The 16,480-nt window shown below is 36.3% G+C and overlaps 1 protein-coding gene across 6 annotated transcripts in view; it reads right to left on the reverse strand.

The window, feature by feature from the left end:
• The window catches only part of VWDE (von Willebrand factor D and EGF domains), a 77,559-nt gene extending 69,107 nt beyond the window's left edge, over positions 1–8,452 (reverse strand). For 4 of the 6 annotated variants that reach the window (XR_010158797.1, XM_009452668.5, XM_024357743.3 and 1 more), the window contains exon 1: positions 8,177–8,452. Coding sequence is in view for 5 of the 6 variants with exons in the window: in XM_009452668.5 (XP_009450943.4) it covers positions 8,177–8,243 (67 nt within the window). In the remaining variant the exon portion in view is untranslated. The remainder of the gene's footprint in view (positions 1–8,176) is intronic. The other 2 variants (XM_024357748.3, XM_024357744.3) reach the window with 1 other exon arrangement.
• Positions 8,453–16,480: the final 8,028 nt, after the last annotated feature.

Raw genomic sequence — 16,480 nt, forward strand, 5'->3', positions numbered from 1 at the left:
TGTAGTTCTTACATTTCTTCTGGTTTAGCTGCTTTGATAATTGTTTCCTAATACAAAGCCGAAAATGTAAGATGTGTGAAAGAAATCACTGCTTGACATCAACGACATTACAGAATTGTGTAATATTTAACTCAAAATTTTATTTATTTACTTTTACTCAATATTTATCTTATAAGATAATTTTAAATTCATATATTTTATATCTATTAGTTCATAACTTTTTTCTAAAAATCTACTTACCTCATTTACAGTGTTCAAGGACTATATAGAAAGTTTAGAAATCTTATTAGCAATAATCAAGCCACATTTTCAAAATTTTATTCCAACCTTAGCTCTAGAATGCATGATACAGTTAAGTGAGGATTATATCGATGGCTTGGGCTCTCATTTGAGGATCTGAGGACTACGCTCAACAAATACTAAAAGAATAGCTCTACAAGCCCATCTCATTCATCAGTCAAGTTCATAGCATGATATACAGAGCTTTCTGGCAAACTGACAATATAACTTTTCCCCTCAAAAAAAAGTAGATATAAAATATACATTAAAATTTATACTTCTATTTATCCTTCCTGATATTATTTAAGAAAGTTGGGTAATATATAATAGAATTTACAGTACTTGAATTTCATATACTTTGGAAGAATGTATCAAGTTAGAAATAATAGATCCATAGTGATAGCATATGCAAATAATTTCCTTTTTTTATTTCTATATATGAGGTAACCTGTAATAGATTATTTTCCAGTTTAATGTAATGACCAACCTGCATTAGATTATTTTCCAGTTTAATGTAATGACCAAGACTAGAATTCTCCAAAATTCAGAACTGGTTAATAAACAATATATTAAGAAGCCAAATAAATCATTTTATTTTTAAGAGATAAACATGCATAACCCTTGGTGACAGGTACTTCATAATAACTGAATTTGCAATTATAAAATCTTCTGTATATTATCCTACAGGAATTCCTACAGGAATTTCAAGTATTTTTTTAGTCTTTAAAATCTTATAACTTCTTCAAAGATTTGAGAAAGAGAAAAACCACTTTTGATCCCCAAATGTAATGAGAAATAAAAACTAATTTAGTTTCTGACATTCAAAATAGAATTTTGTTGGAAAACCATTCCATACTCATGGATTAGAAGACTCCATTATCTGCCAGATGTGGTGACTCACGCCTATAATTCCAGCACTTTGGCAGGCCAAGAGGCCAAGGCAGGTGGATCACCTGAGGCCAGGAGTTGGAGACCAGCCTGACCAACAAGGAGAAACCCCATCTCTACTTAAAAAAAAAAGAAAATACAAAAATACAAAATTAGCCAGGTGTTGTGGTGCATGCCTGTAATCCCAACTACTCATGAGGCTTAGGCAGGAGAATCACTTGAACCCAGGAGATGGAAGTTGCAGTTGGCCAAGGTCGTGCCATTACACTCCAGCCTGGGCAACAAGAGTGAAACTCTGCCTCAAAAATAAAATCAAACAAACAAAAAAGAATCAATGTCATAAAAATGGCCATATGCCCTAAGCAGTCTAAAGAATCAAGACTTCTATGAAACTACCAATGTTGTTTTTTACAAAATTAGAAAAAAAAAAACTATTCTAAAATTCATATAGAGCCAAAAAAGTGTCCCAATAGCAAAAGCAATCTTAGGCAAAAAGAATAAAGCCTGAGGCATTACATTACCCAGCTTCATACAATATTATAAGGCTACGGTAACTAAACATCATAGTAGTCATTCAAAAACAGACACACAGACCAATGGAACAGAATAGAGAACCCAAAAATAAAGCCACACACCTACAGCCATCTGATCTTTGTCAAAGTCAGCAAAAATTAGCAATGGGAAAAGGACTCCCTATTCAATAAATGGTCCTTGGATAACTGGCTAGCCATAGGCAGAAGAATGAAACTGTACCCCTACTTTTCACCATATGCAAAAATTAACTTAAGATGGATTAAAGATTTAAATGTAAGACCTCAAACTTTAAAAATCCTAGGAGAAAACCCTAGGAAGTACCTTTCTGGACATGGGCCTTGGCAAAGAACTTATGACTAAGTTCTCAAAAGCAGCTGCAAAAAACCTAAAAATTAACAAGTTCAACCTCATTAAAGAGTTTCTCCACAGCAAAATAAACTATCAATAGAGTAAACAGACAACCTACAGAATGGGAGAAAAAATTCACAAACTACGCATATGAAAAAGGTCTAATATCCAGAATCTACAAGGAACTTAAATATTTCAACAAGAAAAAACAACCCCATTGAAAAGTGGGCAAAAGACATGAACAGATGCCTCTCAAAAGATGACATACAAATGGCCAACAAACATGAAAAAATGCTCAACATCACTAATGATCAAAGAAACGCAAATCAAAACCACAATGAGGTATCATCTTACACCAGTCCGAATTACTATTATTAAAAAGTCAAAAAACAATAGATGTCAGTGATGCTGTGGGGAAAAGGGAACATTTATACACTGTTGGTGGGAATGTAAATTAAATCAGTCACTATGAAAAGCAGTTTGGAGATTTCTCAAAGAACTGAAAAAAGAACTATCATTCAACCTAGCAATCCCATTATGGGTATATACCCAGGGAAAATAAATTATTCTACCAAAAACACACATGTACTGGTACGTTCATCCCAGCAGTATTCACAGTAGCAAAGACATAGAATCAGCCATGGTGCCCATCAAAAGTAGATTGGATAAAGAAAATGTAGTATACCTGAAACTGGTCCAATTGTCCCACAGAACTGATCTTTATGGTTTCTTTTGAATAAACATAGAAATTGACCCTCCCAGTCTTAAAACTTCAGAAAGTTTACAACTGTCTTATCTGAGTTCCTTTCTCAGGAAACCAACCATCAGGTCTCCCAGATGGTATCAAGGAACTGAAACTTACCAGATAACCACATCTGGAAAATGAGATTCCAAACCCCTACCCATCATGATTGCTTAACTGATCATCAGCTTCCTGTTGACCAACTCATCTTCCTTATTCCTCCCTAATTCCTGTATTCCTACATGTAGCTATATTTCTTCCCTGCTATATAAACCCAATTTTAATCAGTCAGAGAGATGGATTTGAGACTGATCTTCCATCTCCTCAGCTGGAGCACCCTATAAAGCCCTCTTGCCTAGCAATACTCATTGTTTCAGTGATTGGCTTTTTGTGCAGGACATAGACTAAACCCCTGGCATTTCAGTAATACATATACACCATGCAGCACTATGAAGCCATAAAAAAGACTAAAACGTGTCATTGGCAGCAACATGGATGCAAACGGAGGCCATTATCCTAAACAAATTAATGCAGAAACAGAAAACCAAATACTGCATGTTCTCGCTTATAAGGGCAAGCTAAACATTGGGTACCCACAGACATAAAGATGGGAACAATAGACACTAGGGACTACTGAAGGGGGAAGGAAGGAAGAGGGTAAGGGTTGAAAAACTACCTATTGGGTACTATACTCACTATCTGGGTGACAATATCATCCATACCTCAAACCTCAGCATCATGCGATGTACCTTTGTAACAAACCTGCTCATGTACTCCTTGAGAATCTAAAATAAAATTTGAGATTTTTTTTAAAAAAAATAGAATTTTAGGTTCTTCAGCAACACAAATGGTTGAAAAGCAAGGGAAAATAGAGTGACTAGTTTGCTAAATCACTTTACATTGGTTTTCTTTACGTATCAAAAGACAAACTGAGGTCCTCTTCTGCACACAATTAGATTGAAAGTAAAAGGGCAGAAAATAATATATTCTACAAGCAGCAACCAAAAGAAAGGCAGTGTGGCTGTACTACTATCAAACAAAGAAGAACTTGAAACATAAACGTCTTACCAGAGATAAGAGGGACACTTTATAATGATAAAAGGGTCAATCCGTGAGGAAGATAAAGCAATTGTAAACATAACTGAACCTAATAACAGAGCACTGAAATATGTGAAGCAAAATGCAGCAGAAACGCAGGGAAAAAATACACATTTTAACAATAATATTTGGAATCTTTAATATCCCACTTTCAATATCAATTTTAAAAACAGGCAGCATAATATAAATTAGAACAACAATATAAACCAACTTGACCTAGCAGACATCTATAAACACTATTCCTAAAAATATCAGAATATAAATTTTCCCCAAGTGCACATGGAATATTCGCCAAAATAGACACTCTGCTAGACAATAAAACAAGTTTGATAAATTTAAACAGAAAGCTGGGCATGGTGGTATGTTCCTATAAACCCAGCTACTAGGGAGGTTGACGTGGGAGAATTGCTTCAGCCCAGGAGTTCAAATCCAGCCTAGGCAACATAGTAAGATCCTATTTCTAAAAATAAAATAACATAAAATAAAAATTGAAATTCAAAAAGATGAAATTCATATAAAGTATGTTCTGTGATTACAATGGAATGAAATTAGAACTCAATAACAATGAAATTCAAAAAAACTTTACAAATATGTGGAAATTAAACAACCAAAATAATCACTGAGTCAAAGAATAAATGAAAAAGAAAATTAGAAAATACTTGAAGAAATGTTAAAATGAAGACACAATATAGCAAAATGTATGGAATGCTGCTAAAGTAATTCTTAGACGGACATGTATAGACAGGAATATGCCTATAGTATAGGAGAAAAAGATGAACATCAAGTTAACCTTGCACCTTAAGACACTGTAAAAATAAGAGCATTCTAAACCTAAAGGAAGCAGAAGGAAGGAAATTTTAAAGATTGGATATAAAATTGATGGAACTTAGTATAGAAAAACAATAGAGAAAAATCAGTGAAACCAAAAGCTGGTTCTTTGAAAGAATCAACAAAACTGACAGACCTCTAACTAGATTTATTGAGAAAACAAGAGAGAAGATTCAAATGACAAGAAGCAAGAATGAAATAGGGGACACTACTGAAAACCTTATTAAGGAATACTATGACTGTTATATGCCAATAATTATAGATAACTTAGATGAGATTGAAAAATTTCTAAAAAGACAGGAGCTGCAAAACCAACTCAAGAAGAAAAATACAATCCAAATAGATTTATAACAAGTAAAAATATCAAATCAGTCAAAAAACTACCCACAAAGAAAAGACCTGGCCCAGATGGCATCAATGCTAAATTCTACCAAACATTTCAAAAAGAATTACCACCAATTTGTCTCAAACACTTTCAAAAAATAGAAGAAGATGGAACACTTTCCACCTCATTGTACAAGCCCGGTATTATAGCCCATCATCCTGGTTACCCTGACAGGAAAGCCAGAAATATATATAACAAGAAAAGCTGACTATAAACCAATACATCTCTGGAATATGAGTGAAAAAATTTTCAGCAAACAGAATCCAGGAACATAAAGCATACATATAGAAAAATTATGACCAAGTGAGATTTATTCCAGGAAAACAAGGTTGGTTTAATAACTAAAATCGAATTACTATAATAAACCACATAGATAGCATAAAAGTTGAAATCCACATGTTCATCTCAACAGACACAGGGAAAGCATTTTTAAAAATCCAACACCTTTTCATGATAAAAACACTCAACAAACTAGGAATAGAGGGAAGTTTCCTCAACTTGATAAAGGATATATACGAAAAGCCCATAGCTTACATTTTATGTGATGAAGAAAGACTAGATGCTTTCCTATAAAATCAGGAATAAGACAAGTATGTCTACTCTCACCATTTCAATGCCACATTGTACTTTAGAATAGCTAATTCTACCCAGGGGGATTAACCAAAATAAATAAATAAAAGATATCCAGATTGGAAAGGAATAAGTAATACCATTTCCATATAGAAAATTCTAAGGAATCAACTAAAAAAACTAAAGTATAGTAGCCCCTCAGTATCCACAGGGGATTATTTCCACGACCCACAGACTGGGAGAAAATAATTGCAAATCACATATCCAATAAGAAAATTATATCTGGAATATGCAAATAACTTATACAACTCAATAAGAAAAAGGCCAAGTACCCATTTTTTAAAATGGCAAGATCTGAGTATTTCTCTGAAGAGAATAAGCAAATTTCTCATAAGGACATTAAAATGCTTGACATCATTAGCCATTAGGAAAATGACAATCAAACTACAATGAAATACCACTGCACAACCACGAGGATGGGTAGAATCCAAATCTCAGTTAATAAAAAGTGTTGATGGAAACATGAAGAAGTTAGAAGCTTTACACACTGTTGCAGAAATACAAAACGGCACAGCCACTTTGGAAAACATCCTGGCTGTTCCTTAAGTAGTTAATCATAGAGTTACCCTATGACCCGGTATTTCCACTCCTAGGCATATATCTCGGAGAAATGAAAACATACATCCAAACAAAACTTGTATCTCGGTGCTTTATAGCAACATTATTTATAGTAGTCAAAAGGTGGAAACAACTCAAATGTTCATCAACAAATGAATGTACATACAAAATATAGTATATCCACACAATGGAACATTATTCTATCTTAAAAAGAAATGAAATACTGGTACATGCTACAAGATGAATGAACCTTGATAATACTGTGCTAGATGAAGTAAGCCAGTCACAAAAGACAACCTATTATATGATTCAGTTTACATAAAATATCCACAATAGGCAAATGCAATGAGACAGAAAGTAGATTAGTAATTCCTTATCGCTGGGGAGAAAGGGAGGGTAATAGCGGGCATGTGGCATGATAGCCCAGGGTATAGTATTTCTTTCTGATTGATAAATATGTTCTAAAATTGACTGTGGTCATCGCTGCATATACCTGTAAATATACTCTGAATATACACATATCTGTGAAAATGAAAAACCATAGAGTCGCACACTTTGAGTGATTTGTATGGTATATGAACATCTTAATAAAGCTATTTGAAAAAAAGAAGTCTCAATAAATGCGTTTTCCATTTACCTCGTCTTCTAGTTTTACTCCATTAAACATAAAGAACTTGACAATGTTATGAACTTAAAACCTGGTAATGGGTAATATTTGTCTTCAGTAGAGAGATTACAAACCTATTATATAGAGGCAAAAAAGGGTTATGCGGTCTATAGCAAACATGAAATCATCTTCCTTTATAAACATTGCTCATTTTTTTCCTGGAAATATTTATCTAACTGTAATGAACAGATATACGTTATTACATGTATTTTTTAAAGTTATTCATAAAGATTTAGTAACGCTGTAAGCAAACCAAAGAAGGACCAGAAAAAATATCACTGCAGAAAATAATAAATTTGATTTTAGTATTTTATTTTTAAGTTTTGTATAGGATAGTGTTTGTATTCCCCTTATAGAAAGCAAACTTACATCAGTAAAATGAGTTAAGATCAAAAAACGATAAGACAAAACTATACCCTGGACTGCTATAAATGTTGTACATAATGTTTTTTCAAGCTGCAGATGGTTGAACACAGATCAGACTTTTTCTGAAAAACGTAAGGAAACTTGCAATATAAGAACAAGTCACCTTTCATTAATATTCCTATCTGTATGAACACAGAAAACAAGCAAAAAGGGCTAATGAAAGTAGTTTTGGTTTAACTTCACTGTATTTTAAACTAAATGTTCTTTGTCATGGATTAAAGAAGTAGGAGGGGAGTATTCGCTCCACAGAGATCTCTTTTACAGTGCCAAAACTGATTCTAACATATATATACAAAAACCATAATACAGTATAATACGGATATACAAAACTTAACTTGGTGATTTATTGTAGGGATAAAATGTTCACCAATGAATTATTTCTGAGGGTCCGGTTGGAGGTGGAATTCGTGCAGTATGGAATTCAACTCTGTTCTGAGAATTCAGGTCCACTTGCGGCTAGCATATCTTGCAGATCCGGCGAAAGTTTCTTACAGTAAATTACAATGACCTCAAAGAGCAGGATAACAGCAGGAAACAACCAAAAACAGAACCAAGGGTCGTAGAGTAAGAGGAGGCAACAACCGCATGTGCGCAAAAGAAAACTGAAGAGTTTTCAAGCTGGAAATTGACCTTTTCAAAGACAGCGGAGGGACAGAGAGGAGGCGGGTGAGGAACAAACATCGCTTGCTGCCTTAAAACGCACAGGGACGCTCCCCAAGTCGTCCAAAAAGTCTAGCCTAGTCCCTCCACCGCCCACGCGGCGCCACTGCGCGCCCACCCCCGCGCGCCCTACCTCGCTGACCTTCCCCCCAGGCCAGGAACATCAGCGCGATCACCAGCACGCAGGCTCCGCCAGGCATCGCTGCTTCCGCAGGTGGGGCGAAAGGCGTCGCAGAGCCCGGGCCGCGGGTGCCAGGAGGATGGGGCCACAGCAGCCCCTCGGGCCTCCTTTCTTGGATTTTCTCAGTCTGTTGCTGCTAGGAACAGGGAAGCTCCGCGTCCTCGTTTTGGGTCGTACCCAGTCCTTTCGTGGGATAGAGCCTTCGCGTAATCCGTCTGCGACTCCTCCCTTCCCATTTTGGCTGCTGGCTGACCTGAAAGCCACGCCCAACCTGTGCCCATAGCCCAGCGTGTACCGGCAGTGGCTCCGCCGCCTTGGATGTCACCGTGCAGTCGCACAGCCAGGAGTCAAGCTACAGGGATGTAGCTCTCCGCCCGCTGCATCTTGCTGTTCTAACAGAGGCTGTATGAAAACTTGGTAATCCTAGAAACTGCTCAGATGGACCTCCCATAAAAGAAGCCTCACAAGGTTCCGTTGGAAGGGGAAGTTTCCCATGATTGTATCTGCAGACGGATTCCTAACTGCGTAATGGGCGCTGCTGGTTTGCACCCCAAGGCGAAGGCGCTGAAAATGCTCCTGTCACCTTAGATCTCAGTGATGAACGACAGGAGGAGGAAGTAGACACTAACGTTGCAACAGTAGATGCCCTTTCTTCTGCCTCTGTGACAGGTTTTCAGAAGTGGAAAAGACTGCATTTAGACACTAGCCAAACCATGAGGTTTGTCACCTGTATTTGCCAGTGATTCTCAGAGCTCTTACAGTTGTCCCAGGACGCTTTAGCACATGGCCACACGACTCCCAAGGTTGACCTGGGAGTTATTAGAAGATCAGAGGGCTCTAATGTCTTCCCCCAACCTCGTTTTTGTTTTGTTTTGTTTTGTTCCAGACAGGGTCTCACTCTGTCACCCAGGCTGGAGTGCAGTGGCACAATCACAGCTCGCTGGAGCCTTGAACTCCTGGCGTCAAGCGATCTTCCCCCTCAGTCTCCCAAAATGCTGGGATTACAGGCGTGAGCCACCGTGCCAGGTCTAAGGTCTTCAGAAGTGTGGTTGCCTCTGCAGAGGAACAGGGTCCTTTTTTCAACTGATTCTACATCCTTTTATGTCTGAAAATGAAACCTCACTGTCCTAGTTTTTCCCGGGCTGTCTCATTCCTTGAGGCTCCCATCCATCACCTTGCACTTGGTTCTCACAGAGCCTTTACCTGAAGAGGATAGTTTGGGGGTCCAAGTGAGCACCAAGGTTCCACCCACAAATTTGGAGGTTCAAGGTTGGCCTAGGCATGGTGGTGGAAACAGGAGGTGTCCAAATGCATAAAGAAGTGTTTTTTTAATTGCATATAATTCTTTATTTTTAATTTGAAAGGTAAATTACCATTTAAAATTTTAAAGCTTATCATCTCCATAGTAAAAATATTAACCCATATTGGAAAATAATTTCTTTTTGGTACACAATACTTGTGTGTAGCCATCTTTCAAATGCAGCAAGGGCACCCAGTTTTCTGGATTAAAAATAAAATATTACATTTTGGTGGACGGTAGGCAGGTGATTTTTATCTTAAGGCTTAAGTATGGAAGGGCAATATAATGTAGGCACAATGAAAACCCAGAGATTTCTTAGTGTACAGTTAAGTCTTTTGTTTCCGTTTAAAAAATTCTAATAAAACAGAGACAAGAAATTAAATGTCAGTTTTCTCAATCTATTTGTGAAATCACCAGGAACAAAGTAATTTGATGTGAATCAAATCATAGCAGGTCTTTTGTGAATTTATTTTCTAGCAGTATCTATACAAATGTAGTAAACTTTTATACTTTCTTGGAGGACAACATTACTTATCTGACTTCCATCAAAATACAATTTCAAGTATCATGGGCCTTATTTTTTTCTTCAGTTTTTGATTGTTTATGAGTTTATGAGTTTACAATAAACTTGTGCCAAAACCCAACTTCCCTCCATGTGAGTTAAGATGGAAAAAACTAAAAGCAACTTAAGAATTTTTTTTTAAGTCTCAGTAACCTGGCTTGGATCTGCAAGAATGTATCAATTAAATGTTAGTTATATCACGCCTGTAATCCCAGCGCTTTGGGAGGTCGAGGCAGGCGGATCACCTGAGGTCAGGAGTTCAAGACCAGCCTGGCCAACATGGTGAAACCCCATCTCTAATAAAAATACAAAACATTAGATGGGCGTGGTGGCGTTCCCTTGTAGTCCCATCTACTCAGGAGGCTGAGGCAGGAGAATTGTTTGAGCCCAGGAGGCAGAGGTTGCAGTGAGCCAAGATAGCTCCTCTGTACTCCAGCCTGGGCGACAGAGCAAGATTCCATCTCAAAAAAAAAAAAAAAAAAAAAATTAGTTATAGAACTGTATGAAAAACAAAAAGTAATAAAAATGTTTTCATCTATATCTCGTGAAGTTAATCAAAAATTGGTATAAGATTCTTTTTTATATTTTTGAACATTAAAAACAATGGATGCATGGTACCCCGCAATATAGAGACTGACAGCACTTGTAAAATGCAGTAAATATCACTGAGACAAATAATAAGAATGTCAGAGGGAAGAAGAAATGAAGCCAAGTGCTAATAAGTACAATATAGCTTAAATTAAAAGATTAACAGGAGAAAATTTTCAAATGATAATTTTCTAGGAAAAGGAGATAACTCAGTTTTTGTCAGGTTAATTTACAAAGTGATGGGCTTGAGTGAAAAAAAATACCAAATTCAAGGGGCAGAAAAACCCAGTGATTAAGTTCACAAATCCTAGGTTAAAAACACCTGGGCTGTAATTCTAGATCCGCTACCTATTTATCAGAAGTGTAACCTTGAACAGCACACTCAACTCCTCTTAACCTCATTTTTCTGTACAACAGAAATGACAATAATAGTACCCCATAGAGTTAAAGAATCAAAAGTGTATGTGCATGCCTGTGTGTGGCTGTGAGCGTGGAAGAGCATCTGGAGAAAGAGCACTCAGAATAGCATTTGGTCCAAAGTAGCTATTATGGTTGAATGTAACAGTTTACTGTTATTAGAACTAGGGTAATATTCTACGTAATTATACTTTCTCTTATATCTTATTATATAAAGGTGCATTATTTCTTGGCACTACTCTATTACAGTGTCTGCATAGTTTGGAGTAATCTTCCTGGAAAATACATATTTATGTAACATATGAATTCCTCATCCCATGTTTTACTAAATGAGTGAGCCCTTTTCCAGAAATGTAAAATTGATAGGATTGCTTCTGGGGTTTACTTGAGCTGAACACAAGTACACTCAGAAGCAGAGGCTAAAACATACAGCAGGTCCTTGGTCATTTTGTTTAACGTCACTTTGTTATAACATTGATGGAAAAAATCGATTTCCAGCAGAGGCCAATGTCTATGTGGAATTGGCACGTTCTTTCCATGTCTATGTGGGTCTTCTCTGGGTACTCACGTTTCCCTCCACTTCTCAACTCTCTGTGTGTTGGGTGAATTGGCATGTCTACAAAGGCCCTGCTTGAGTGATTGTGGTTGGGTATGTGAGTGCGCCCTGCAGTAGGATGGCTTCCTGAAGAGAGCTGGTTTACACCTCATGCCCTGAGCTCCTGGTGTAGGATCTGGCCACCTGTGATCCTGAACTGGAGTAAGGAGGTAAATAATTATCTTGTTTTCATTAATCTTTACTCAATGTATGTATAGTTTATTTTACTGTTTAATATTAGAAGTATTTTGGTCTTTTTTTAGAAGTTGGTGATGTTTTTGTGACCAGAAATATGGTATAGTAATTTAACTCATGTTGATATCAATTTGTCTGTAGTAAAACTGGTTTCATTACATGTTGTTTCACTTTACGTCGCAGTTTTCAATAACCTATGGACACCGTTGAGGACTCATTGAATGTGGCTATAAGTGTGGTCAAGTAATGAAAACTGATCAGCTGAGGGAGGAAAAAGACAAAAGTGGATGACCAAAATGAAGGTGAGGTGAGAAACAACATGTGAGAGTAGAGAAACAGAGAAAAGCACCCATACACGTCCACACGTGCACACACACACAAAAAGACAGACAGAGAGGAAGAGAGACAGACAGACAGTGACAGAAAGAGAGATATGCTAATTCCTGATGGCTTTCCACTCAACAGCTCCAGAATCTTTCGAGGACTGCCTATGTTTCCTGTCTTGGATTAAGAAAATGTGGCACATATACACCATGGAATACTACACAGCCATAAAAAATGATGAGTTCATGTCCTTTGTAGGGACATGGATGAAACTGGAAACCATCATTCTCAGTAAACTATCACAAGGACAAAAAACCAAACACCGCATGTTCTCACTCATAGGTGGGAACCGAACAATGAGAACACATGGACACAGGAAGGGGAACATCACACTCCGGGGACTGTCGTGGGGTGGGGGTAGGGGGGAGGGATAGCATTACGAGATATACCTAATGCTAATGATGAGTTAATGGGTGCAGCACACCAACATGGCACATGTATACATATGTAACAAACCTGCACATTGTGCACATGTACCCTAAAACTTAAAGTATAATAATAAAAAAATGTAAAAAATTAATTAATTAAAAAATAAAAACAAATTAAAAAAAAAAAAGAAATACCCCCAATACACTGCCTATAAATTAAGGTTAAGTGACTTTGAATTTGTTTTGCTGTTGTTGTTTACAAACAAAAGAATATTGTCTAAAACCTGTTTGAAAATATAAACTGTATAAATTATTAAATATTTGGTTGTGCTTATGCATTTGCCAGAAGAAACAGAAAAATGCACTTGAGATTTGTATTGAAACATTACAGTGGTTTGTTTAGGAGGAAATGGACTCATCATTGGACCACATAGAAGCTATCCAATCAAAAAGTTTCAGGGAAAAGTATGGTGTGTTCATTGCAGAATGAAAGAAAATCAGCAGTTAAGCTGATTTTGTTATGATAAGCTCAATATGTTTCACAAGAAGATTATTCAGTGCTAGAAAGTCTGGAATACCATTGGCTTTTCCTTCCAACTAGCCAGATGACCACCTATAAATGATTAATAACTTCATTGTAGACAGTTATAGAGATTGTAACTGAAAATAGCTACAGAAAAGACAAAGATTCAGTGGTACTGAAGCCCAATAAGTAATATTTGCCAAATATGCCCCATCTCTAATTCTCATTCATAGGCTGAACTTCCTGTCTTATAGTTTCTTTCCTTTTTCTGCATTTAAAAGTTCCTTCTTTTTAAAAGTGTTGAAAATGCATGAGAAAAAGCTGGATAGGAATGAAGAGAGAAACAATTTTGTTTCATTAAACATAGTAATAAAGAAAAACAGTTGATAGTTGAAAAGAGAATGCCCTAAAATCTGCATTACAAAAATGTTTTACCTGTGATATATCTGCTTCATACTGATCAAGAATTAGGGGGAAAAAATGTAACTTTTAAAGGAAAGGAATTAAAGCAAATCACTTATTTAGTTGTTCCTAGAAAGCCCCTTTAAACCTGGTTCCTCTTTTAGTCTTCCCTGTTTTGGAAAATGGCACTATTGAGTATCCCTCGTCACCAACTAGGAAAAAGGCATGAGGCTCCTCCCTTCTCTCTCATTCATGACTCCTCCTTTGTATTCAATCCATGAATAAGGAGTCCAAAGAAATCTCACACTCGCCTGTTGTTCTGTGTCTTCTCTGCCGCTCTGCTGGTCAAGCTTCCCCCATGACTTACGTGAATCACTGCAGAAAATACCACATTTTTTCTCTGAGCTTCACTCAGGCCCCATCCAATCTACATCTCTGCCATATAATACCAGGATGAGCTTTCAAACTGTAAATCACACCATGTCCCTGCCCTAAAACCTTTCACTGGCCTCCCATAGATAATGGGTAAAAATACCAGAGGACTGTTACCTGCAACAGCTAGCCCCTGCCTACCTGTTCAAACTCAAATACATTGCTTTTCTCCCACTCCCACTCTCCCTCCTCAGCTCTCATATGTGCTATACTTCAACTCACTAGCCTTGTGAACGTTCCTAAAAGTTCCTAAAAGAAGGCAACCATTGCCCCTGGAAGGACTGATTGTTTATCCTACAGGTCTCAGCTGAATTTCACCTCCTGAACACCCTGTTTAAATTGGCTCCTTACCCCAGGTCATTCTCTAGCATTACACTATTTGTTTCCATTTTAGAACTGAAACTAAATATTTAATCTGTATCCTTGCTTATTGTCTGTTTTTTTGTTTTTGTTTTTGTTTTCTTACTAGAATATAAGGTCTATACAGATAGTGGTCATGGTTCTTTTACTCACCTCGCAGTATCCCTGACATGAACGAATCTAAGATTAGTATTTTTAAGGATAGAGTTCTAACAATGTCCATATTAAAAGAAGAAATGAAACTCTGACTCTAATTTTACTGTACTTTAAATTAAATATCAATTCAACAGAAACACGCCAATTGACTTGGTTAGAAAATTAGTATTCAGGATACATTTACTATCTTAGATGGTGGTTCTTAGTCCTTCAAACACTATGTTAGATTCTGATTGCCATTTTAACTAATTACCACAAATTTTATAGCTTCAAACAACACAATTTTCTGCTTGTTTATTTTATCATATTACCTTATATATCTGGAAGTCAGAATTATGAAATGGGTTTCTTTTTTCTTTACTTTGTTGATTATTTGTCGTTTATTTTGTTTTATCATTTCCTACTTTTATTTTTCTCAGCATTGAGGTATAATTGATGAATAAAAATTGTTTATATTTATGTTGTTTGTTTGGCTACCATCTCCCCATTTGTACATGATATTTCTATAAACATGTACATTGTGAAATGATTACAGAATCAAGTTAATTAACATATGTATCACCTCACACAGTGAACCTTTGTGTGTGGTGGGAACACTTAAGATCTACTTTCTCAGCAAATTTTAAGTATGCAGTATAGTATGTTAGTATATTAACTATAGTCACCATGCTCCCCAGAATTTATTCATCCTGTGTAACTGAAACTTTGTACCCTTTGACTAATAGCACCCATTTCCTCCACCCCAACAACCCCTAGCAACCATTATTCTACACTCTGCTTCTGAGTTTAACTGATGTATTTAGATTCCACATATAAGTGAGATCATGCAGTATATTTTTTTCTCTGCCTGGCTTATTTCACTTAGCATAATGTCTTCTGGGTTCATTCATGTTGTCACAAATAATAGGATTTCCTTCTTTGTTAAGGCTGAATAATATTTCACTGTATATATATGTATATACACATCATATTTTTAAAATTTATTCTTCTGTTGATGGACACAGGTTAATTCCGTATCTTCACTATTCTGAATAATGCTGCAATTAACAGGGGAGTAAATATCTCTTTAAGATACTGATTTCATTTCTTTTGGTTATATAACCAGTAGTGAGATTGCTGGATCATGTGGTAGGTCTATTTTTAATTTTTTGAGGAACCTCCATGCTGTTTTTTATAATGGCTGTACCAATTTAAATTCCAACCAATAGTATACAAGGGCTTTCTTTTCTCTGCATTCTTGCCAACACGTTTTATGTTTTGTCTTTTTGATGATAGCCTTTCTAACTGATGTGAGGTGAAATCTCTTTGTGAATTGGATTTGCCTTTCCCTGATGATTAGTTGATGTTGGGCATTTTTTCATATATATATTGGCCATTTGGATGTCATCTTTTGAGAAATGTCTATCCAGATCCTTTGCCCATTTTTTAATTGGGTTATTTCTTCTATTGCTATTGAGTTCCTTATGTTTAATATATTTTAGATATTAACCCCTTATCAGATGAGTGGTTTGCAAATATTTTCTCTCATTTTTTCAGGTTGATTCTTTGCCGATTGTTTCCTTTGCTGTACAGAAGCTTTTTAGTTCAATGTAATCTTATTTGTCTATTTTTGCTTTTTATGCCTTGCAAAAATGAACAAATTACTTTTTGAAGTCATAGGCAAAAAATTATTGCTCAGACCAAGTGAAATAAGCCAGACACAAAAAGAAAAATTCTGAATGATCTCACTTATATGTCATATCTTAAAAAAATAAAGAGAGGATAAAACAGTAGTTATTAGGGGCAGAGGAGAGGGGAGCATAAGGAGATGTGCAGATCAAAGAATACAAAGTTGCAGGTATGTAGGATGAACAACTGTAGGGATCTAATGTACAACATAAGTTCTGTTGTTAATAATACTGATGTCTTCAGGATTTTTGTTGAAAGAGCAAATTTTAAGTGCCCTTGCCACAAAAAAAAAAAAAAAAAGGTAAA

The sequence above is a fragment of the Pan troglodytes genome, chromosome 6 (genome assembly GCF_028858775.2).
Source record: "Pan troglodytes isolate AG18354 chromosome 6, NHGRI_mPanTro3-v2.0_pri, whole genome shotgun sequence".
NCBI lineage: Eukaryota > Metazoa > Chordata > Mammalia > Primates > Hominidae > Pan > Pan troglodytes.